Source organism: Dermacentor andersoni, chromosome 2 (genome assembly GCF_023375885.2).
Source record: "Dermacentor andersoni chromosome 2, qqDerAnde1_hic_scaffold, whole genome shotgun sequence".
Taxonomy (NCBI): Eukaryota; Metazoa; Arthropoda; class Arachnida; order Ixodida; family Ixodidae; genus Dermacentor; species Dermacentor andersoni.
Genome location: NC_092815.1, coordinates 136,808,293 through 136,832,543, shown reverse-complemented (window position 1 = coordinate 136,832,543; position 24,251 = coordinate 136,808,293). Strand labels below are relative to the sequence as shown.

Below are 24,251 nucleotides of genomic sequence, written 5' to 3'. Positions count from 1 at the left end.
GTTATGGGAGCAGCGACTGAAGAGCGATTACGTTTGGAGGGAACAAACAGTGGGAAAGAAAAAGGCGTTTTTTAATTAAAGCGAGACACAGTTAGAATCATTCAGCGAAAATAACATTCCTGGTCAATTTTATATATGCGTGGCGAGTAAAGAAAAGACAAGTTTATTTTATTTCATTATTATCAATAAATGCATTTTCCCCCTGCGCCCATTGTAAGAACGATCCGTTGACGCCGCTATCACTTGGAATGTAATGCAGCTCTTGCAGTGTGCTGAAAGGCGCGCACTTACACTTGTTACAATACGCCCCCCCCCCCCCCCTCCCTAACACGTTGCATGTGCTGTTTTCCTTGTCGACGTTTTTCTGAATTTGGTGACGCGGGTAGCTTCATCGTCGCTTAACCTGTCAAGTCAAAAGTAGCAAGTTACGACTGCCAGATAGTGGTGGTGGTTACAATGTCTTTATTTAAAAAATCATGGCGGGATCCCAGGGTGGCCCCTGTTGGGAGCGACTCCTTCGGCCCATGTGATAATTTTCAGTTGTTCCCCGAGCTCGGTGGCAGTCCTAGCTAAGGCCTCCCAGGTAAATTTAGAGGGGGCTGGCCAGAGGCTTTTTGGGCGAGCTGAATCTCTACATCCCCAGAGAATGTGGTCTTGTGTTGCCAATTCGTTCAGGTTACAATTTTGACATATGGGGTTAAATTCCCCATCGGTGATAATCGCCAGTCTATGCGGGCTGAGAAAAGAGTTTGTCTGAAGCTGGCAAAGGACGGTGGCCTCCGCTCCGGTAAGGTCCCGATGAGGCGCCGGATAAGTGCGCCTTATTTCTTTGCACAAGTGGTCACCGCCGCACCCGGAGAATCCGAGTCGGAGTGGCGCGCCTCCCGGCTTGTTAACCCTCGGACGATGCGGTGCGCTTCCTCGTTCCCAGGATTTCCGGAGTGGGCGGGGACTCATACTAGATTGATAAGTCTGTCCGCTTGATAGAAAGTGTGGTAATAATTCTTTAAGATTTGCTGCGTAGTTTTGTTAACAGTGCCTTTGCTGTAATTTAAGATCGCGCTTTTTGAATCGCTCATGATTGTATGAACGAAGTCATTCGTGATGGCTTGAGCGATCGCAGTCACCTCCGCCTCAAGGGCGGAGAAGGCCTCGACTGTGGCCGCGTTTAAAATGCGGCCGCTCTCAGTCAATACGCTCACCACGTATTTTCGTTTAACCTGCGCCGCCGTATCCACATAGTATTAGAGTTGTCGGACGATCCCACCGCTGTCAACCAGACATAGGAGTCGTCGGACGATCTCGCCGCTGCCACCATTTGAAGGAGTTGAAGGTCGTAGAGAGGAACTCGGTGAACAGGATTTATTTACAATATTTACATCTAAAACAGGACATACATCGACAGTCCAGCGTGACTCCCAAATGGAGCCCGCAAGACGACGCATACAGCAAACAGCTTACGAGCACACAGCTCACTAGTACATTTCCAGCATGACAACGAGCACTCAGCTCACGACGACGAGCACGACACGAGCACACAGCTCCGACGACAAGCACACCCTTGCAGCCGGCAAACGCTGCTTATAAGCACTTGTCCCCCCCTTGATTCCAAGCGAACGGAAACGTTCGTCCAGTCATCGTTCGACGTCACCGTTCGACGTCACCAAAGGTGACCCGCCCTTTTGGAGGAGGCGGGATCACATACTCGTTTTGCACACACACACAGGTGTAAAGGTCCGGAGCCGACGTCAGAGGGGCTTCGTAGAACTCTGCTCCGTCCCGGGTGGCGCGGCCGGGTACCACATTCCTGAGCTGACCCCGCGCCACGTGGCTGCCGGTTATCCGCAGTTCTCTGAAGTGCGCCCAGTCTGGCTGGATTGGAACACGTGCAGCGGGCTGAAATAGCTGGCACGTTGCCACCCCGTACGGCCATTCCTAACAATAGGCAACAGAGTGGTCGTCCTTATACTTATCCCACAACTGCTTTGTCCTGGCCGTACGACGACTGTCGTGCCTTCCTGGGACCATGTTTTTAGGAATAAGTTTAATGATTACTTGTCGCCTTGCTACTTGTGGCAATGGGGGTTTGTCCCACCGAGGAGATTGTGGGACTTAGGCCCAGCTTCTCCAGAATGTACCTGCCGGCCAGTGTACCGGATAGACGAAAAATCTGCGCTGTTTTGTGCGTCTTGATCAGTTATTCTATAGTGTTATGTATTCCTAATCTCAACAGTTTGTCCGAATTGGTGTACTTGGATAGGCCCAACGCTGTTCTGTATGCTAGACGGATTAAGGCGTTAATTTTGTCCCTATCCGCTTGCCGTAGGTGGCATAAGGGAGGGAGTACACTATGCGACTGATCAGAAAGGCCTGAATCAGCCGATATAGGTCTGCCTCCTCCATGTCTGCGTGCCTTGATGCGATTCTTTTTATTAATCCGCACATTTGTCGGATCATGGATTTGTTTACTTTAGTTGTTTTCGTGATTTGCACTGGCCGACGGGCTTGGCGTCCGACGATACGACCAGCACTCTACACCTAAAACTTTCGTCGGCCTCCAAAGAAAGTATGTTCTGTGCAGGAGTGCGATTTCGACACCCGCATGGCTGGCCTTTTCCTGCATCGCTTTCCGCGCTGAAAGCTCGAAACGCCCATCAAGTCGAATGGCCGGGCACTTTAATATACAGCTCCAATGGCAGGCCACGAAGGCAAATTTCGCGCCTTTGAGAAAAAAATGATGTCGCTTCTGTTCTTAACGGATATGGCGTCACATTATTTTTTTTTTTTCGCCGGAAGTGTTCCTTCGTCACACAGATGGCGAAAAGCCCCATGAACTGCCGATGAACCGCCATGCTTCTACAGAAACTTCGCTATTTACCCTGCGACGCAATCCACACAATCCGTGGTTCAGTCAGTACCCGCCAGGTGGCGGCTCGGCTCGATTTCGCGGTCAGTTGAATGATTATTATTAAAAGCGACACATTAACGCATAGCCAGCGCATGCACCCGGTGACCCAAGTAGGCGTCGAATAGGTTAGGCGCGGACATACAAATCGAAAACTGGGTAAGTTCCCAAGGAATGTCAATCGTATTAAAAATATAATAGTGCGAAAGGTTATAGTGCACTGCATTATAGAGAACATGTTTGGTGTGCAAAAAAAAAAAAAAACAAATTTCTTTTTCAATAAGAGCCCGAAACGGTTGGCTAAAGTAGACGGACATTCCTTTATCTTTCTTCATGCGGAATTCAAAGATTCCGTGCGTTGTCTTGTTGAGGCCGCGATGTGCAACATCGGTCTGTTCTAATGAAGGCGTATGCACATGCACACTGGCAACAGTGCGCCGCAATTGTACACCCAATTTTTGCTTCTCTCGTCACCGCCGTTATCTTGGCGCCGATCCTGATTCTCCTTGAACTCAGTCTCGTCGTTTCGCTCAGAAATCGCCAGTCTGTCCCATATAGTACAATGAACGTTGATTGCGCCCATTTCCCCCTGTAGATTTCAAACCTCGGAGGAAAAAAGAAAGTTTCTGATTCTGCCTTCCGCCTTGTGGTCGCCTCCAGCTAGACCACGAGGCCGTGGCCTCGCGCGCCAGCTAATGCACGGTGTAGCTTCAGTTGACAAAGCCATAATTGGACTCTTAGTGGAATCCGTTGTAGCGGCCTCCTTTAAGTCGGAATACTGCCGCCGAGGCTGAGAAGCGATGATCAGTCACCTCGGGCTCTGAAGCGTAACGACAATGCCTTGAACTAACAACTACCGAGGGAGCTAAGTGCAGCTTTTCCAAAAGGTTCCCCAGCCACTTTGAGCAAATTCCGCTGCTGAAACGGTAAGGGGGGCAGTCGCTCTTCCTTCACGTTCCTCCTCTCTTCTTTCCTTCTCTCTGCTCCCCTTGCTCTCGCTCTCTCCAGCCGCTGAGTCAACAAAGCGACAAGTGCACGCGTCGGCCGCCAGCTCGGTGGCCTTGACTCCCAATCGCCAGAAAGTTGTCCCAAGGGGCGTGTCAGTAAGCAGTGACGCGTGCAGCCGTGAAGAGCGTAGAGAACGCGAGCTCCACCTCGAGTGTTTTGGATCCGTAACGTGTACGTACCTCGCTCCGCCAGCGTGCAACACGCGCCAGCCGACAAAGCCCGCGTGACAGCGCTCAAACCGCGCTGTTTGCTTGCCTGCCTCCGACCAAGGTTTGTTGCATTTTACATTTCTCCCGCTTGGTGTATATCAGACGGCGCGCTTTACAGGAAAGTATGTGTTCCCGCTCAGTGTTTTGCCTGCGGCCCAGTAAAGTATGCAGCACAACATTGCGTTGGTATCGTATGCTAGGTGAAGCTACGAAAATTTTCATACACTTCCGGGGTCCCGCACCCCGTAAACTTTCGACGCCGACTGTACGCTCGGAAAACTGAGGGACACCACCAGAGTCGGGTGTCCGCGCAATCGCCGATCCGCAGTTCCAAGAACAAGCAGTAACCTCGACGGTCTCGTCTGCGTTAGCCTGTTTATATTAACCCTAGGAGGAAGCTTTATCTCGTGCCTAACTCCGATTCCACCTATTCTAATGCATGTGAAACGGAATGATGATTTTCGGATATAAACTTTGGACTGATTTTTAATGATCGAAGTTCGTTGCGTTTTAGAAAGTTACATTCTAGTGACTGTTGGAAGCTGAATTTGGTTTATGCCTAGAATATTTTATTAGATTGACGAAAGTTGACAAGCTGTAAAGATTAGAAATACGAAATTTGCAAATCCGTGACTCTGCACCAAGGACAGATATGACAGTTCTTTAAGTTTCCTGTGTTAGAACATTAAATCGGGCAAATTTGAAATCTGTTCATTTTTATTTCGCGTGAGTTTGTTACAAGATTTACGAGGGTTTAGGAAAGTCGTACTTGCATATTAGTGGTGTACTATCGTGAGCAATATGGGCGGGAACACAGGAGCGCGTACCAGATAGCCTCGAACCCTGCCATGGGCGATACGTGGCGGTCGCTGTCGAAAGAAAAGTGGAAAGGAGGACGCTGGTCTAAGAACTGTTTGCGCTGCCACCATGCGTCTCTTTGTATAAAGTGCGGAACTTCGCATCACCAGCGCACGTCGATAAAGCTGTTTGATATTGCGGTTACTGATAACTTTGTGCAGCGAAGCTTGGTCAATGGAAGCACTGTTTTGAAGCGTAAACATTCGAGAGATACTTGTCTTGGAAATCTGTCCGTCCGTCTGGAACGCGTGACATGATGTGCTCCATAAGACATACGTCAGGTCCTATGGGGGTATATCTGAAAATACCTTACGCTAAACGCAGGGACCGGCGCCTAAGAGCTGCGCTCTCAAAAAAAAAAAAGCATGACTGAAAAAGAAAATGACTCGCTGTAAGTTACCGCGCACATAACCATCTTATCGGCTATCGGCGGACAGTGAAGCGCCGTAAGCTGCCGTTTTCGATCGACAGGCGCGGTGGGAGTGCCAACAGTTAGCGGAAGAGCGTCCCCCTTTGCCCCCTGTTTTCGACAGCGCCATCCGCGTATCTCTCTAACTCGGTTTCGAGGTTATTTGGCACACGCTCGCGCGTTTCCGCTCATATTGCTAACGGCAGTACTTGAGAGCCACATATAATACAGTTAAACCTCGATATAACAAAGTCGGTAAAATCAGCAATTTGCTTCCTTATGTCCCTAATTTCGTTCCATTGAAATTTGACCTTTTATGCAAATAAGTACAGTCGCCGATCGATTTTTCTTACAGAGAAAAAAGCCGCCTAATTTTCCGAATTATCGGGCAATCGGAAACACCAAATTTGAATAAGAAAACATTTCATTTTGACAAATTCGGGAGTCGGTGACGAATAATACGGTTTCATGCCACGCACATCGACGATATCCTCTCGGTGGCACTAAGCGAAGCCAGCCACACTTTCGCGTGCACTCCGCCCTCGCGGCTGACAGCGTCGCCCGCACTGGGACGACGCTATCGGGAAAAAGCGCCGGCAGGGGGGAGCGAATGCTTCGTCTGCCTCTCGCTACAACGGGCCACCGAAACTCGACATTACGCAACCTCCAATACTAAACGCGCGGGAAGACAGATTACGAGGTACCACGCCGGCGTGCCACGCGTCAGGTTACCTCTAAATCAGGGTGCGCGGCTGCATATGCGCTCAGCCGCGCTTACAGCCATGCGCAGGTATACGGCTGAGACACATGCCGGGTATCGAGACTCGCGGCAACTTACCCCCGGGGCCCCGTCGCGCGCGCTTGATCGCGTTATCGCTTGCTGGTCCCCCTCCCCGTCTTTCCCTTTGCTCGCGCAGGAAGGTGGCACTCGTGAAGCCACCATCTTCGATGTCTCACCCTTGCACACTTTCACCCGCACCTAAAGCACACAGAGTGCGGGGCGCGATAGGATCTTATCGCACTTGGACTTTATTCGGTGCGTGGTGCGGCTCCACTTCGGCAGTCGCCCTTGTCGCGCGGCGCGCGATATGAGGTGTTTTTGCAAGCAGCCGCTTGTAATTAAGTCATTTCTCCATCTGGGGCGCCCGCGGAAGTTCCCAATTAGTGTCTCGAAATTCATTTGCGGTGGCAGTGAAATATTGTTATCATGAAATCACATAGAAACACAATGCGTTATAATTAGGTTCTAAATACATGGTGCTCTATGGACAAGACGTTATGAAAAGTTAAATACTTCGTTATATCGAGAATTTCGTTATACTGAAGTTCGTTATATCGAGGTTTAACTGCATCTTTCTTCCGGATCGGATGTACTATTAGGTGCAGTTTACAGAATTACGATATCACGTTTCGTGGCTGAGTCAGAGTTGTAAACTTTATAGCCTTGTTTTTTAATATTATCATATTTAAAGAATATTTGCAAAATAATAATCAACGGCCTAAATCAAAAATCTGCTTGCTACAGTCACTATATACTTTAACTTTTTAATGGCAAAGCTGATTAAATTCGGTGTAGTAATTGCCGCGAAAAGCGATTTCTCCTTTCCCATATACCCGAGCAAAGCTTCATCTTAAGGGGTGGTGCAGGACGCGAGACCTCAAGCTGGAATTCATCCGGAACTCTTAAATGCGGCGTTTCTCGTAGACACGTAGTCATTGTACACTGTGTAGTAGTTAATCGCTTTATTCGTGAGTGCAAAACAGCAATACATGCGCTAGGACTACTTGTGCACTGAGGAAGCCCCAAGTCTAAACTTGGAGAAGCAGTTCAATGAAGCCCAATTAAGCGCGTGAAGAGCTTACCTCATCATTTCCAATTTTGTGTTTGAGACCCGCCTATAGGTGGCTACAAACAATGCAACATCATGTAGCGCACCACATCCGCAAGTATAATCTGCACTGCAACTGCAATGTGCTTTGCGTGAATATGTAATTCACTCGCATGTGCGTGTGTGTTAAGGGCGATTCCGAGGCTGATTTACACCAGGCTTAAACATTTGCCCTTCCTGCCTGTATTTTGTATGTGCTAAACTACTTTTGCATATTTTTGTATTGACTCTACAGCTGTCTAGTTTATTTTTTGCTGCTAAAGAAGCTTGCGTTAGGTAACCGTACGCCGCAGTCTGATCCTCATGATATGTTTTCAAATTTTGACACAGCCATACTTACACTCGCCTGAAGACAGCGGGCGCATCGACTTCTTCAATTGCAAGTGGACTACGGATCAGCGTTGTGTGTCGTGCGCACATTTCGTGTATTTTCGTTTATGCGCCGGTCTTGTAATCTATCTTAAATCTGCTCTATTCTTCTACGTCATGTTTACAGTCACGCGAAGCGGGAGCTGCGGCACGACTGCCAAGCACGTGTTCCTTCCAGCTAGACTCTTAAACAAATGTACAACCCTTTGGGTCGTATCCTGCCACACAACGATAATCGTCATCCGTCTTGCTTGCGTTTCCTTTCGTGAAAACGCTGCGCTCGCTACTTTCCTGTCGAGAATACTCTGTCGCGTTGATAACGCGCATGCCGTTCGTGACTTGGAAGTACCGGACTCACAGCGTTAAAGGAAGGAAATGCGGGCAAGACAGATGACGATTATCGTTGTGTGGCAAGATACGACCCCAAGGGTGTAATTTTGCTTAAGAGTGTAGTTAGGTATTCATAATTTAAGGTATCTTTAGCGCTAATGAAACATGTCCGTCGGTCCGCGTTCCATTCTTGTTCAATTCGCGTTAATAAATTTAGTGAAAGCAGATGCACGACGGTGCGTTAGACGTATCATCGACCGTTGCGGATGCATCGTATGGATTACCAACTGGTCGGCCACCTCAAACATGTACAGCGCAAGCGGCAATATATATATACAACAGGTCCCGTGTCGTTTTCGTCCCCGCGTTGCACTTGCGGGGTTCGCGTTTAACATTGCTTCAGGTTGGAGGCGGAATGCCGCAGCTCCCGCAACGCCCTGAAATCGCGACGACCTCGACGTACCGAGCATAGGCTTGCCGTGCAGGAAAAACGCGGTGATAGGCAGAATTGCCGGGGGAAACGTCTTCAGGGAAGGCCGCCGGTGCACTCGCGTTCGCCGCGTGCTGAGGCAAAATGATGTCACTGGCACGACAAATCACGGTGCAGTTTGGAGGAGGGAAAAATTGCCTCCGAAGTGCGCTAGCGCGCCACGAAACCGGTTTGATGCGCTCCGGCTGAAGAAATCCTTGTAACGCACACGCACACAGACAGACACGCGCCCATTATATATATATATATATATATATATATATATATATATATATATATATGCGTGTGTGTGTGTGGCTGTTAGAGGGAGAGACTCGCGAAAGCCACCCAGCACATCATGACAGACGACGACGAGGCACCATCAATAGAGCCTGTTTGTTTACTTTTGTTAAAATGATACGAAAACCAAAGAATACACTCGGCAAAGATAGGAACCTTGGCCTTACTCGACGTTCTCTTCCAGTTTGGTATAGTCTGAGCGGAAGCAAGGAATAAAGGTTTTGCCAGAAACGGGCGACGAACTTCAATCAGGTATCACTAATGCTGCTATACTGCGCAGCGCCCCGAACACTGGCTCTGGCGTCGAGTTGATTCACGAATAATCAATTCGCTGGCAGTGCCCGAATGAGTGAGGTCATCTCACTCCGTCAACATATAGGGCTTTTTTTTGTGTGCGTGAGCCGCCGTCACAGCTCTTGCCATTAACCCTTTTCCTACCGAGGACGAGCCAAGCCAATCGTTGAAATTTGTACAACTCTGGTGAGTACAAGCTAGGCTCGTATAGCTCGATATGTAAACACAAGTTCGGATTCACGGCGCATAAGATAGTTCGGCTTCATTCCATACAATTTTTTTTTCTATGTGCGACAGGTGAAGCCACAGAAAAATTATACGTCGACGAGTACACCTAATTCTGAGAGCAGCATGTTCTTGTACTCGAAACCAGCTTTGCAAAATGACGTCGTAGTCTTGCGGTCGTTTTTCTATTGATAATTCTAGTCGTGAAAGAAGCCAGAAACGTAATTTTCTTGAAAGTTATATTAGGAGGAGGAGGAGGAGGCAAGAGAAAAGCAGAAGACAGGGAGGTTAACCAGAATAACGTCCGGTTGGCTATCTACACCAGGGAATGGGAAACGGGAAAACAAAGACGATATGGAGAGAGAGGAGGGAAGGAAAGAAGGAAATTAGCAATGGAGTTCGCTGACGCGTGTGGTCTAATCGAACTTGCATTAATAGTCGCAGACGTTCACACAAGCCTGTCGTCCTCAAGAAGCACAAAATCGGCTTCACCGCTTTATGGGCCGACGAGCGATGGGGGCGGTGTTCCAGCAGCACCTGCACAGAAAGCGGCCGATTGTCCAGTTTTTGGAGAGCGTTAGCAAGGTCTTGTCTTTCTCGGGCATATCGTGGACAGTGGCACAGCAGGTGGTCGATATTTTCTTCGGTGCTGCAGACCTCGCATGCTGCACTGTCGGTCACTCCAATTAATGTAGAGTATGCCTTGGCGAAGGCAACTCCTAACCAAAGACGATAGAGAAGCGTACCTTCACGTTGAAAAAGTTCGAGTGGAGGTCGGAGTTGCAGTGAGGGGTTTAAACGATGCAGTGCTTCATAGGAGCTATATTAGGATTCAGAAGAACAAGTGCACTTGACTGCACGAAGTGACAGCAAGCTCACCGATCTGTCTCCCTGTGTTCAGACACCTCGGATTCCGAAGGTTACCGTGGGAGAGCATGCATGACGGCAATGGGCGAGTATCAAGTTGGCGAACACGCCCCTTGTACGTGTACGATTTCCGTTCAAGGCAGGCCTCAGTATCGATGCAACAGGTGACAGCGCCTTTTTGACGCAGGAAATTTGTGGCATGGTTCTTCGAGAGACGAGTCGTTACGCAGCGCAGTATTTCCGGCACAGAAATCAGAACCGTGCCCCGTGGAAGGAGCTGGATGTGAAAGAGCTTCGTGTATTTCTCGTAATAATTATTTGGCATGGAGTTACCCAGAATTCAAAATTTCCATGTGCTGGTCCAGGTAAGCTGTCCTCTAGACACCGATCCCCGGAAAGATCCGGGGCAGTAACCGTTCTCAAATAATGAGTTTCCTCCGTTTTGTGGACAATGAAGCTGGCGTCGACATAAACTATCATCCTCAACCTAGGCTGTGGAAAGGCTGGCCTGTGATCAAAGAAATTAAAGAGCGTTTTCTTTCTGTGCGCAGAACGGGATGAAAGCGTAGATGAAAGCATGCTCCTGTACAAGGGACGGTTAAGCTGGAAGCATCATAACCCTGTGAAGAGAGCATGGTTTGAGGTAAACTTATTTCTGCTTTGCGAGTCCGAAAGCGGCTATGTTTAAAACATGGTTATTTACACTACAAATGAAACTGTTGGCATCGAAAATTAAATGTGCATGGGCGCCATTCTAAAGTTAGAAATTACAAGCAAGCACCTGGATCGTGGCTACTGCCTGACACTGCACAATTTCTACTGCTCACCAGAATCAGTGGGTGATTTGTTCATTAGAGAAATTGATATTTTTGGTACATTTCACACAAGAAGAGTAATGCCACTTCTGATGTAGCCAAAACTCTAAAAAGCAAAGGCCACTGCATAGAAGTTTCAGACACAACGATGGCAATATAAAAGACGCGTGTGCCTTAGCACTGTATATGCGGCAACATCTGTACATGCAGAATCATCTCCAACCAATCTGCTTTGCCGGTTGCCGTTTCATGCCTACATCTACTCTCGATTCGGAGAGCCAGCAATTTTTTTAACAAAATGGCAGGCACATATTAAGTATGGCTGTTTTCACTGCCTTTGTTGTCTATAAGAAGGCGACTGGTAAGCACGACACTCATCTAGAGTTGTACCGAGGTCTCGTAGAGGCTCTGATTGACGAGGATTCCCGACTTCAACCTCACAACAAAGGATGCAAATCCTCAGCTATTCAAATGTCACGGCTTGTCGCTCGCCACTTCCCCAAGTACGTTCTGCCAACTGCTGAAATCAAGCTACTAAGGAGATGCTTCGTGTGCTCGAAACGATCCTCAGGTGATCGAAAGAGAAGCAGCCGAAGGAAACCAGGACCTGGCGCGAAGGCTGCGGCTTGGCGCTGTGCAATATTCCTTGTTTTAAAGTGTAATACTCAGTGGCTAAGCTTTAGAGGGGCCGGGTTAAACGGGCGGTGGCAAACGTGATACACACACTCTCAGCTAACCTTGGAATTCGGAAGCTCTGAAGTGAAACATTTACTACTACTGCGGTTAAGCAAACTTTGTTTTTCTTTCAGAATAGTTTTTTTAAACGCGTTCTTCTGAAATAAATATTTTGAATGTAATTTCTGGCTCTTTCTTTGCGAATGTGTTAGTTTAAACCAACAAAAGCAATCGGGGAAGGTGGGGTGGGGGGGGGGGGGGGGGGGTCTGTTTCGGCCGTGTTTGCAGAGTGTGCTCGGTAGTGAAAAGGTTCACCCAGACCTGAATGCTGCTGCTGTGACGCTGCACTCCATTATTATAGACGCCGTCAAAGATACTTGACTAATGCAATAACGAAATCGCATTGAATATACAAGTTCAGTCACCGCAGTGCCCATCGTAATACTGTAGCCGTTAAACTAATTTAAACACGCACTTTCTTTGACGGAGGAAGAAAACCAGTCAAAAAACACAATGGACAAGAGGAGAGGTTCGCACCACAACGACAACGACAGTCGTTGTGGTGTTAAGCTCTCCTCTTGTCCATTGCGTCTTTTGACTGTTTTTTTTTTCCTTCAACTATGCACCAACTGGCCCGGATTTCAACCCTTCTGCAAAACGCTTTCTTTCGCACTTTGTTTCCATATTACGGCGCAACACTGTGTGCGCTAAAGGCTACATGTATACAGACCGACTGCTTCATGCTGTTCTAGATTAGCGTAATCAATGCTGTAGCTAATGACGATGACAACAATGCTGTCTCGCTGCGGGCCTTCCGAATGCGCACGTGCCATCTGAGAGGTTTTCAGCCAGGTTATGCTACCGGCATTTCTTGCCTTGCAGGAATGTTGGCAGGCTTAGCTCAACGGATTTAGAGCGGTGCCATGTCAAACTGAGCGACAGGGTAAAACACGCAATTGTCTATGAACTCTAGTCGCGAAAAACGCATTGATAACGTTCGCACGATACATGATGTGATATGACCATATGCGCCGACACGCATGACTCCAACGAAAGGCACTCCAAGTTACGTGAGCATAGGTCCTTGTGACTGATCTAACAGAGTACTTATATGTATACCTCGCGCCATTGTTTTTCACTGGGCACCGTCTTCGGAAGCGCACGCCTTTTATACCTATTTAACTTTTTCATACAAACATCATTGACGTACTTGTGACGTAGAATTCGCACGAACATCTCTGCTTCTCAACAAATCTCCCCAGCGATATAAAAGCCTCGCCCGGTGGAACCGTCAGCTAAATTTCGGGGCCCGAAACAGAGCAAAATGGCCCCCTTGAACGGGACTCGTATTACACAACAGTGCTAGCGTAAGAGTGAAAAGCGGTTTCTCATGGTCATTTTTTCCAGTGTGATATGCGAGAATGGCATGCGGAATATGCAGTCATAGAAACATATTTGGCACCACAGTGAACAGTAGTTTCTCATGATCATTTTCCAGTAAATACACGAGAATTACACGCCGAATATGTCGCTATAAAACATTTTTAACGCAACAATGAAAAGCAGTTTCTCATTATCATTTTCGCATTCAAGCACCCGAGAGTGGCACGCCGAATATGCTGCCATAAAATATCTGTTGTGCCACACGGAACAGCAGTTTCTCATTATAATTCTCCCAAAGAAACACACGAGAGTGGCACGCCAAATATGCTGTCATAAGACATGTTTAGTGCCAAAATGAACAGCTGTTTCTCGTGATCATTTCTTCAGTGAAATACACGAGAACTGCACACCAAATATGCTGCCATAAAAACATATTTAGCACCTAAATGAAAGCAGTTTCTGATTATCATTTTTTCCTGTGAAATACATGAGAATTACATGCCGAATATACTGCCATATATCATGTTCAGCATCACAGTAAATAGCAGTTCGTCATATTTTTTCCAGTGAAGTACACGAGAATGACATGCAGAATATTCAGTAATAAAGCTATGTTTACCACCACCGTGAACAGCAGTTCCTCATTATCATTTTTCAATTGAAATACGCGAGAATGATACGCCGGATGTGCTGCCATAATCTTTTATCCACACTGAACAGCAGTTTCTCATTATCGTTTTCCAATTGAAATACATGAGAGTGGAGGCGGTCTATTTCGGCGATAATATAGTGTGATGTCGTGGTATAGGCCTTCACTGGGTTGTCATGGGTTGTATGACGCATGTCTGACGGGCTCATCGCTCGGCTGACGGATCCTCGAGCGTGTTGATGTTTCGCTTAGTTCCCGGGTTTCTCCGCGTGTGCCGGGGCACATACCAACCCTATTGTTCTTCCTTCCGTGTGGGAGTGTTTTCCTTGGAGGACTCGCATGACTTGTGTCGCTATTCGGCCTTTTGCGAAGTTGCTTATAGCCGCTTTGGAGTCACTGAAGATGATCCGAGAGCTTGTTGAGAAAATAGCTAGGGCTTTAGCTGCCTCTGCCACTCCTGCCCTTTTGGTTCGTATCTTCCCTGCCGCGACGATTTTGGCATCGTTGACCAAGGTTGGGCCTGTTGTGGCGCGGATGGCACATCCTTCCCGTGTGTTGGTTATTGTGCTGCTTTTGTGTCGATGGCCGACGGGTTTTACCCGTAGGTTTTCGGAAGCGCTTTTGCTCTTGCACTTTTTCTGCCTCCGTGGTGGCCCGAAATTATGTTCTTGGGCAGTTGGTTTCATGATGATCATTTTCCTTATTTCATGCGGTATTATTGTGGATCTGTCCACGTCCCAGCTGACGTGGCATCCCATTTTTTCCAATATCCACCGTCCTATTTCGCTATGTTTAGTCGGTGGACTTGTGCCTTTGTATGTACTTCAGTTACTTCGTCAATGGTGCTGTGGAGTCCGAGTAGCGTGAGTTTCTTGGTGGCTGTGTTGCGTGGTAGCCCGAGCGCTATTTTGTATGCTTGATAGATTAGGCAGTCCAGTTTTACTTTTTCGCTCGTTTGTAGATGTAGGTGTGGCAGAGTGTATGCGAGGAGGCTATAATGATTAACACATAGATGAGTCGACCCATATCTTTTTCTGTCATGCCTTGTGCGCGTGCGCTTATTCTCCGCAGGAGCCGTGTGGTTTGGCTGACCACGGTGTGTAGCAGTTTTTCAATGGCGTGTCCATTTATTCGGTTGTTTTGTATCAGCATGCCTAATATGCTCGTCGCATCCACTTCCATGACTCACTGCCCCTTGATGACTTCGATTGTTTGGGGGGGGGTCACTTTTGACCCTTCCCGTGTTTGTGAGTATCAGAAGTTTTGATTTGCTCTGTGAGCATTCCAGACCAGCAGGGCTTACGTGTTTTTCTGTTAACTCGGTGGCTTATTGGAGTATTTCTTCAATCTCTGCTTCCGATCCTTCGCACGCCCGCAGCGCAATATCATCCGAATATAGGGTGGGCTCTACCCATGTGATGTTGGCTAGTTTGGGTGGTAATGTGATGAGCGCAAGGATACATAAGAAGTGTGATAGTACAGTTCCTTGTGGAATACCTCTGTCACCCATCTTGAAGGGGTTGGGTTTGAGTTCACGAACGGTGAGTTCTACTGTTCTTTCGGAAAGAATGCACTTGATGCAGTTGTAGATGAGCTTGCCTAGGTTTAGGTTTGGCTAGATTCTCAAGGATAGTCGTGCGTACCACGTTATCAAAGGCCTTGTTGTTGTTAAGGCTAAGTACGGCTTTTGTGTGCGTGCCACTTTCCGGGTGTTGTAGGGTATTATACATTTGTATTAGGACATATCGTGTTTAGAAGTGTGCTCGGAACCCTAGCATGGTGTCTGGTAGAAGGTTTGGTCCTCTGCAAAATTTCGCAGCTTCTTTATTACCACGTACTCCATGAGTTTTCTGAGGCAGGATGTAAGTGATATCTGGCATAGGTTCTCCATATGGAGAGTTTTATTGGGTTTGGGGTTGAAGGTAACGCTCACGGGTTTCCACTCCGGGGGTGTTCGTCGTTTCTTCCAGCACGTCTTCATAAAATCTGATTGCTGTCACAGATCTGGGGTCGAAGTTTTTCAGCGCCTTGTTTATGACACGTCTAATATGCTCCTATAGAACATATGTTTAGCGGCACAATAAAAAGGAGTTTCTTATCATTTTCCAGTTAAATACACGAGAATGACGCGACGAATATACTGCCATAAAACCTATTTAGCACCAGTGAACAGTAGTTTTTCATGATCATTTTTCCATTTAATTACAGGAGAATTACAAGCCGAATATGCTGCCATAAAACATATTTTATGCCGCACAGAACAGCAGTTTCTCATGATCATTTTTTCCGGTGAAATACACAAGAATGCCATGCTGACTATGCAACCATAAAACATGTTTTGCACCACAATGAAAGCAGTTTTTCATAATCAATTTTATAAGTGAAATACGCGAGAATTACATGCAGAATATGCAGTCATTTAAACATGTTTAGCACAACGGTCAACAGCAGTTTGTCATTACCACTTTTGCAGTAAAAAAAGAACACTGCCAATCTACTCATGTGAAGGTGGTCAGCGAAGCTGCAGATATGTTGCGGGTAATTAAGGGCAACCTTGTCAAACAACTATGCCATGGTGTGGGCCCATTAACTCACATTGCTCTTCAAACGTCATCCAAGACTGATATGTGATACACACGTTTGAATGGGGTTTACAACCACCTTTATTTTACTTTGAAGTGACTGCTATAACTTCTTCGTGATCGCTATGATACACACTAGTGGTTTACGTTCCTATTTGAGAAATGTCTTTGTCCAAAGTTAGATCGATGCTTAACCCTTGTACGGTAGTTGTTTGAATGGCATCGTTGGAGTAACCGAGGCAAAAAACTTCCACAATGTGGACGAACCACTGCTTTGTTTCCCGTTTATAGATGTCTACGTTGAAATCTCTGACGAAGACCATCGGCATTCTGTTATGTGACCCAAGATGAATGTGTACAGATGAAACGCTTAATGTCTGCTTTCAATCTGCTGGGTGGTATGTATACCGTGAAGATGAGGATTTCGTCTTCAGTCTTCACGCCACACACATGTCCACAGTTGTTGTTTTCCGGCTGAGGTATTTCCGATTGAAGCGCGTGTGCATGAACACGTGTTTCGACCTTTGCGCAGATGGCAACGCCTGCGGCGCGAATCTTCGTTCGATTTTCACGCACTATACAGGTCCATCCTTTGAACACTTGAAACGTGTCGAACCATGTCTCGGAAAGACATAGCACGGCTATCTCGTTGAGAACCTAGTCGTGAGACAGATCTCTCGAGTGCAGTCTGAGGGATCAAACACTCAAGGTGGCAAGTGCAATTGTGTGTGGTCGTTTGAGCATTGCCCTGCACGTCTTGGTAATGGTTGTGAGGTATGGTGCTTTTCCAACCCTCTAAACTAGTCTTTCATTGCCCGATCAGTGTTTTCTTTGCCATGGCAGAACATGAAGTCGTCCTTTACGTTGGTAAGATGTAGTAGGTCGAGATCCGTGCACCGACTCACAGCTACGTACACCAACTTTCGTGGGTGTGTCTTTTCGTAATCGTAGATCACCTCCGAGTACGTTGCCCTCCTGTGACTTGTGCTCGGTCACCGCACTTATCTGAACGATGTCGTTCTTCGTCAATCATCACAGGAACCAATACTACGTTCTGCCTAGCCTGAGCACGGCGCCGTTGTACATACTGACGTGACGGGAGTAGCCTCTGCATTACGGGGGTTTGAGCCATTGCTCTGCCATGTACAGCCGCCGGGATCGGCCTACCGTTTCTTTCGGTCGATGTTTCACCACAAGGAAACCCTGGGATCCCAGTCATAGACAGCTTCACTGTAATAAATGAGAATGACACGCTGAATGTGCTGTCATAAAACATGTTTTTTCGCCACAACGAAAGGAGTCAGTGATAACCATTTTTCCAGTGAAGTACACGAGAATGACATGCAGAATATGCAGTCATGTTTCGCACGATGGGTAAGAGCAGTTTCTCAATATCGCTTTTCCAATGAAATAAATGAGAATGACACGCCGAATGTGCTGCCATAAAGCATATATAGCGCCACGATGAATGGCAGTTTCTTATGCTGATTTTTCCCCCAGTTGGATGCACAAGAAGGACGCGCCGAATATGCTGCCATAATACATGTTTCTTTTGTGGAAAGATTGCCATAGTAAATGTGCTTCTTATTAAACGCAATGCAGGTCACATTATTGTATTTCTGCTAGTTACACTGAATCCTCCTTAACCACAAGAAATTACTGACAAAGCGCGGACCTCCGAAGAATATACAAATCACCGCAACCTGACTTCGAGAGTGCTCCGGGTGTTCTCAGTCCGCATGACCTAAGATATATTGTGATCGCCATTTTTTTTGGCACCGAATATTTTTTTTTTTTGTGTGTGTGTCGACCTCACTGGCCACATTTTACTGCGTCCGACAGCAGTTAAAACATCTCGGGGTGGCGTCCTTTTCATTACGCCGTCGTCATCATGCCACTTGCTGAACTTGATCCTCGCCACATAGGGCAAATGAATACAAAACTTTGTATGCCCCTTCCACAGGAGACTTACCTCATGCTTCTGTATGGGAATGCTCACTTGGGAACCTGGGGCGATATATCGGGCAACAATCGCACTTGCCAATTTTTTCAGTTTCTTTATATAAAAGCGAGCAAATGCGTTTCTTTCTTTTTTTTTTGCTCTCGATAACTCGTGTGACACGTTCCTATATGCAAAGCGCTTGGGTATTTTGTCGGGCTACCGAGTATATGTATAATCTGAACAAGGTACATTCGCATACGGCCATACAAACAGCGTATAACTTGCTGTTAACTTGCAATTTGCTGAAGACGGTGTGTGTCGAGCATTTGTAAGTACTGTACGCAGTGCGTATAATACCGTTCATGGAAATGATCGCGTACATTCACCGTAGTATTGCATGACCACCTTATTAAGTTGCCCCTCTTCCTTCCCTGTCTTTATCTGATCCTTTAGCTCAGTTGAGGGGTAGCAAGTCAGAGACTAGCCTCTCCGGCCGACCAGTGCACATTTCATTCCTATTTATTTGCACTACCATGGGTTCAAATATGTGCACGTCGCAAAGATCTTCTTGGAAAGATGGCGGTGTCCGGCTGTGAATACCTGCTGTTGTCAACAGTAGACGAATTCAGATCTAGATGAATTGAATTTTAGTGAGCGTTGGGACATTCTTGTGGTGGTGGTGTTTTTCTCGCGATTGCCCGGTTTATCAGACTATGACATCAACGATCTCTTCGTCTTGGTTCTCGACGCAGGTACACAGGTGACTCAAGTGAAATCGTCCTGCCATGCCGTCGTCGTGGAACCCGGCAGAAGAGGAAACCAGCAAAAAAGCCCTCGAAGAGGTTCGTTTCACACCTTATCATGTCTCACAGAACAAACTTCGAAGGCGGAGCAATCCGCCTAAGAAAGCAGTCGCGCACCTCTGAGGTGAACACCATAATGTTAACGTAAGACAGGACGGGCGCAAGCGCCCGTCCTGTGTACGTTTTTTTTTTTTGTTGTTGTTGTCCTTCTTTTTAGCGCTGCCCTGTTATGTGTTCAAGAATGCACCAACTAGCCCAAACAAGAGCTTTACTGCCATTATGCACACTTTGTGAGGAGGTTGATTCGAACTTTCCGCAATGATTTACCATATGTGATTGTAGCGAACGCATTTAAGGTCCTGTTTATTCTTCTTTTATTATCGGTGCACTAAAATATATCGATCTACTTCACGCGTATGCCTCTACACAGCTTTCATTTTAAATCATTGTTTTAAACTAACAATTCTGCAGAATCATGGCACATGTCTTGGCGCCAATAAAATCTCGCAATCAATCGATCGATCGATCGATCAATCAATCACAATTTGTGAGGTACGTTTGCCAAGCGCTTCCTGTATTATCTCACAACAGCCTCCAAAATTGTACGATACGCACACATAGACTGGAGTTATTTGTATCTGAGCTAGGAATGTCTGTGAAAATTTGTTCCCGCAGGAAATAGCGCAGAGAAATGCCCAGACCAAATAGGAAGAATTACGAGAGAAGAACGTGAAATGAAAACAGGATTAGGGAGTAATTTGTGCGTGTATATTGTTACGAACAAAATTGGCATTAGTAAACATGCAAAAACCTGTAGTTATTCGATTAAGCATGCAAAACCCGCGATTAACTTGCATATTCGGTTTCTTTTTCTTCTAGTTTAAAAGTCTCTGCCACCTCCCATTTTGTTCTCCTAAATACTGAAGTGCGACATAGTCACGCATTCTAGATTACTAAAACGTAAGTTGGTATTTTGCGGTAAGATAGCAGTTGTTTTGGCTGCTCTACGTGTAGCTTCATGAACTTATTAAACCAGTTGTGGAAGCGCTGGTGATCTGCCGTTTCGATAAACGACATATCTGCATTATAGTATATGTTTGCATGGTGAATATCATTTCATTATTGTGGATACGCTAAAGGCAGTCGCTGTCAATGATTGCAATTTTGCGTGATAGTCGGCGTGTGACAGTTTAGAGTCAAGAAACCCACGTTCAATTGTTTATTCATGTTATCACTTATTCCCTTGCGTAAAACGGCAATTTTCAGTGACGTTTCCGACCGTGGATCTTCCGGGAAAGCATAAACAAGACGATTGAAACAGAGTAATTAATATTGGCATAACTGGACGAAGTGCGAGAAGCAGTAAGGCTAGTATCCTCCTCAGAACTAGAAAAATCCCAGTGAAACACCTCTTAAAGCCTGTTCTTGTTGTCAACCTGTTTGTTATGATTCTGTGAAGGTCCTTGCCTGATCACATTGCTCGCGCACCTCCTCGCATCAGGATCTCATGCATATGTGTGGATAAAAAGTCGATTCCACCAGTTTGTTCAGCTAAAAACGTCTTCTGTTTTCCTAAACACAACCACACAGCTTTAACATGGCAGTTCTTCACCTTCCCTTTTCCATCCGGGATCGCCACGACCTCTGGTGGAAGTCGAAATGTACAACACATTTATTTTGAGTCGTTGGTTGCAATGCAGCAACTCGTCTCACACAAAGCATAATTTTCACAAAAACGAGTGGCATCATAATTATTACACGCTTGACATATGGTATCGCCTGCATTTATTGCTTAATGTTACAACAAAATATTTTAGCTTATCAGTTTGGTTTAACTTTCTAAGTGATTAAAGCTATTGTCCAGGGGAACAGACACAGGGCCCGAAGAGACTGTGAATGGTACAATAGTGTTATCATTTTCCAATAGAGCGGTTGTGTGGCTGCACGCAGCTGACATCACTAATTACACGCGTGTATTTTAAAACTTCGAGCTCGTTCTTGTCTAACGCGTATGCATAGGCAAAGTATAAATAATAACGCATTTCATGAGATACTTTCTTTACTCCATGCACATTCATGGGAGGGGGGGGGGGGGGAAGCTCCCAGTACTTGTAATACAATCACATGCAGGGTGTTTTTTAGCTGCACGAAATTTAAAGAAAATGCCAGTGGCTGCTAGCACAATTCTAACCCTTGATCTAAATTACTCAGTGGGACGGCGATCACTCCTACGACGAATCAAAAATGGTTCGTTGAACAACAAACGTTATCATGCTAAGTAACATTTCAACTAATTACATTACGGCACATATTTCGATAAACGAATTTTACCTAGTGAGTATGCAAGTAATATCGGCTTAGAATCAATTCTGAGGATGGCGCAGGTTTTGAGATATGCGCCGTCAAACTTGCGGTAAAAATTCACTGTTCCACATTTTAAAGAAAACGCTGCTTCATGCATTGAAATACAAAAGTAACTGGAACGCCAATACATTTCTTCGGATACTTTGAAATATAGCCGCTCAGAATTGGCAGAGTTTTGATAATTGGTTCTAAGTCGATATTTTACTTGCATACTCGCAAGTTACAATTTGAAGATTGAAATATTATTAGTAAATCATTAAAGTAAATCATTAAAAAGTTCATGTTCATTGGCGTGATTACGAGGGCGAATCAGTAAGTCTTTGCCCCTACTTTTTTTTATTTAGCCTAATTACGGCTGTAAATGCGAAGTCAACATGTCCATCCCCAGTGGTGGACCTTTATTGGATTGGCCCGGCCTTATCTGCCGGTAGCTCCGCGGTACGGCACTGCTGTCAGTTGCTGAAGATGGCAGTTGTGCTTCACACTTTCAGGGCGTACAAGTAACGAAGGGTGAATGGTTTTCTATGGAACAAGGAACGAACGCCCATAGAAATTCCACAGGGAAATGCAGCCCACGTGTGGGGAAAGCTGTAGCTTTGAGAAGTGTGAGGTGGGGGTGGTGGTGTTATGAGTTCGCAAAAGGCCGTGAAGACTTGCATGGCAATGAGCTTGGTTCCACAGTCAGCCGGAAGAATTCTACCACAGGGTCATGTCAATTTTAGTGCTGCGACGGGGCAAATGTCTGAACTGGTTTGGGGACTATATTTAAGAATAGTGTAAGGTACGTAAAATAGTACGTACATTTGTAGTTACCTGTATAAACCTAATTCGGCTAACAAAAAATAGGGTCAAAGACTTTCTGATTCGCCCTCGCATTCTTTTTTTATTGAAATGAAATATAAAAGAAAGAGACGTGGTCACCTTATAATGGCGATGGCTACTCCTTTTCTCATAGCGGAAACAACACTATAAATAAAAAAAATATCTACGAAAATGAGAAGACATCACATCATGCGGTCACAAATCCACAGCAGAGTTCTATACACCTATGATCTTAACAATATAGAAGTCAATGCAAGTTGCACCACAATGAGTTTGTAAACAAAGTCACAAACCCGCATAAACGGATGGGATGTAGATTGCGATGCGCATATAAACAGATGAGGAATTATTGTATTCTGAGCATTCAAGTAGGTATTCTGATTCCTCGTAGTAGTAATGGATGCCTCATCGAGTAATTTACATCAAAAGTAAAAATCGTGCTATCTGCCATAGGCATTATATATATTTTTTTACTTTGCTGCAGCTAAAAAGCGCACCTTGTATTCTTATTTCTTACGTTATGCGTTCATGTGCTTTCGCTGCAGGCGTGCAAGCCCGGACCTGCGTACAAGAATGCCTACAGAGATTTCGAAGGTCTGTACCTCAGCAATACTTTCACGGATAGAAACATGCGCTCTGCTCTGTCCTACAAACCGCTCGATGGAGACGTCTTTGTCGTGAGCTACCCGAAGTGTGGCACAACATGGATGCAATACATTGTGTATGGCATATTCCGCAACGGTGTGCCCCCTGCGAACCTTATGGAGTTCATGAACATGGCTCCGTTCTTGGAGCTTGTAGGAGCCGAGGTCGCACAGGCTATGCCACGACCAAATGCCATCAAGACTCACCTGCCGTTCAACAAGCAGCCTTACTCGGCGAACGCCAAGTACGTCTACATCACCCGCAACCCTTACGACTGCTGCGTGTCGTTCTACTACCACACGAGGAACATGCCGATGTACCTCTTCGAGGACGGCACGTTCGACCAGTTCTTTGACATGTTCGTCGAAGGAAAAGTGGACTTCGGCGACTACTTCGACCACCTCTTGTCCTGGTACGAACATCGAGGGGACAGCAACGTGCTTTTCATCACTTACGAAGACCTCAAGAAGGACACTCGCGGTTGGGTGCTCAAGATCGCCGACTTCCTGGGTAAAGAGTACGGAGACAAGTTGAGGCAGAGCTCACATATCTTCGAGAGGATTATGGCTATGATTAGCGTCGACTCCATGAAGAAGATTAACGCCGAGATGAACAACTGGACCAAGGATTTGGCCAGCGCTCCCTTGGAGACGCTGCCTGAAGGGATGAAGTCTTTAGTGGAAGCCATGGGGAACCTGCTGGACAAGCCCATCAAGGGAGACTTCGTGAGGAAAGGCATCGTGGGGGACTGGCGGAACCACTTCTCACCGGAGCAGGTCGCCAGGATGAAAGAACGAATTGCACTCAAGACCGCCGGCAGCGATGTCATGGAGCTGTGGAAAGACGAGGGCTTGCCCTGAGTATGAGCGCAAATTGGTGATTTTGCGTTCTGGCTGACGAAACCTATGCAGCACGAGTGGACGGGTCATTTATGCGTTCTTTCTCCGATGAGCCGTAGGTAGTGAATAAAGAAACGGATGCTTCAGCACTCACGAATCTTTAACATAGGCTAAGGATACTGATGCAACGCGAAGCAGTTGTGTGGACTTTGTGCTCACATTCCACGTACTATATCACGACTGCTTATACGAACACGGATATAGTAAGCTAGAGGGCAAATTACTTCTGAGGTGACGCGCATGGGAGTATTTGCAATCCAGTGAAGTAAGTACAGTCAACATGATTGCGGCTTCATCAGATTTTGTGAGTGGCACCTTTGCGGTAACTAAGTTCGCAACACACGGCTAACTTAAGTTTCTTCTGTTAAGCTATCTTTACAGCGTTTCTGTGTATTCATGCGCAAAGTTAGTCAACGTCCTTGAAGAAGAAAGTAAACTTTATTAAAAGAATGGTCCGGCAGTTTTGATTGTGGTGGCATCAGGTGGCGGCTCGAAGTCCTTGATTTCGGGCGGCATCTTCGGCTTGCCGGACGGCCCAGA

At 46.3% G+C, this 24,251-nt stretch overlaps 1 protein-coding gene across 1 annotated transcript; it reads left to right on the top strand.

Moving 5' to 3' along the window:
- Nucleotides 1-3,984: 3,984 nt before the first annotated feature.
- Nucleotides 3,985-24,163, top strand: LOC126540036 (sulfotransferase 1C2-like). Its single transcript, XM_050186840.3, has 3 exons — nt 3,985-4,183; nt 18,931-19,020; nt 22,713-24,163. The coding sequence occupies exons 2-3, from the start codon at nt 18,964-18,966 to the stop codon at nt 23,670-23,672; spliced, it is 1,017 nt and encodes a 338-aa protein (XP_050042797.1). The 5' UTR covers nt 3,985-4,183; nt 18,931-18,963; the 3' UTR covers nt 23,673-24,163.
- The last annotated feature ends 88 nt before the right edge of the window (nt 24,164-24,251 follow it).

Coding starts and splice junctions, on each gene's coding strand:
- LOC126540036 (XM_050186840.3), top strand. CDS start 18,964: ATGCCGTCGTCGTGGAACCCGGCAGAAGAGGAAACCAGCAAAAAAGCC. Junction 19,021..22,712: donor GCAAAAAAGCCCTCGAAGAG/GTTCGTTTCACA, acceptor CTTTCGCTGCAG/GCGTGCAAGCCCGGACCTGC.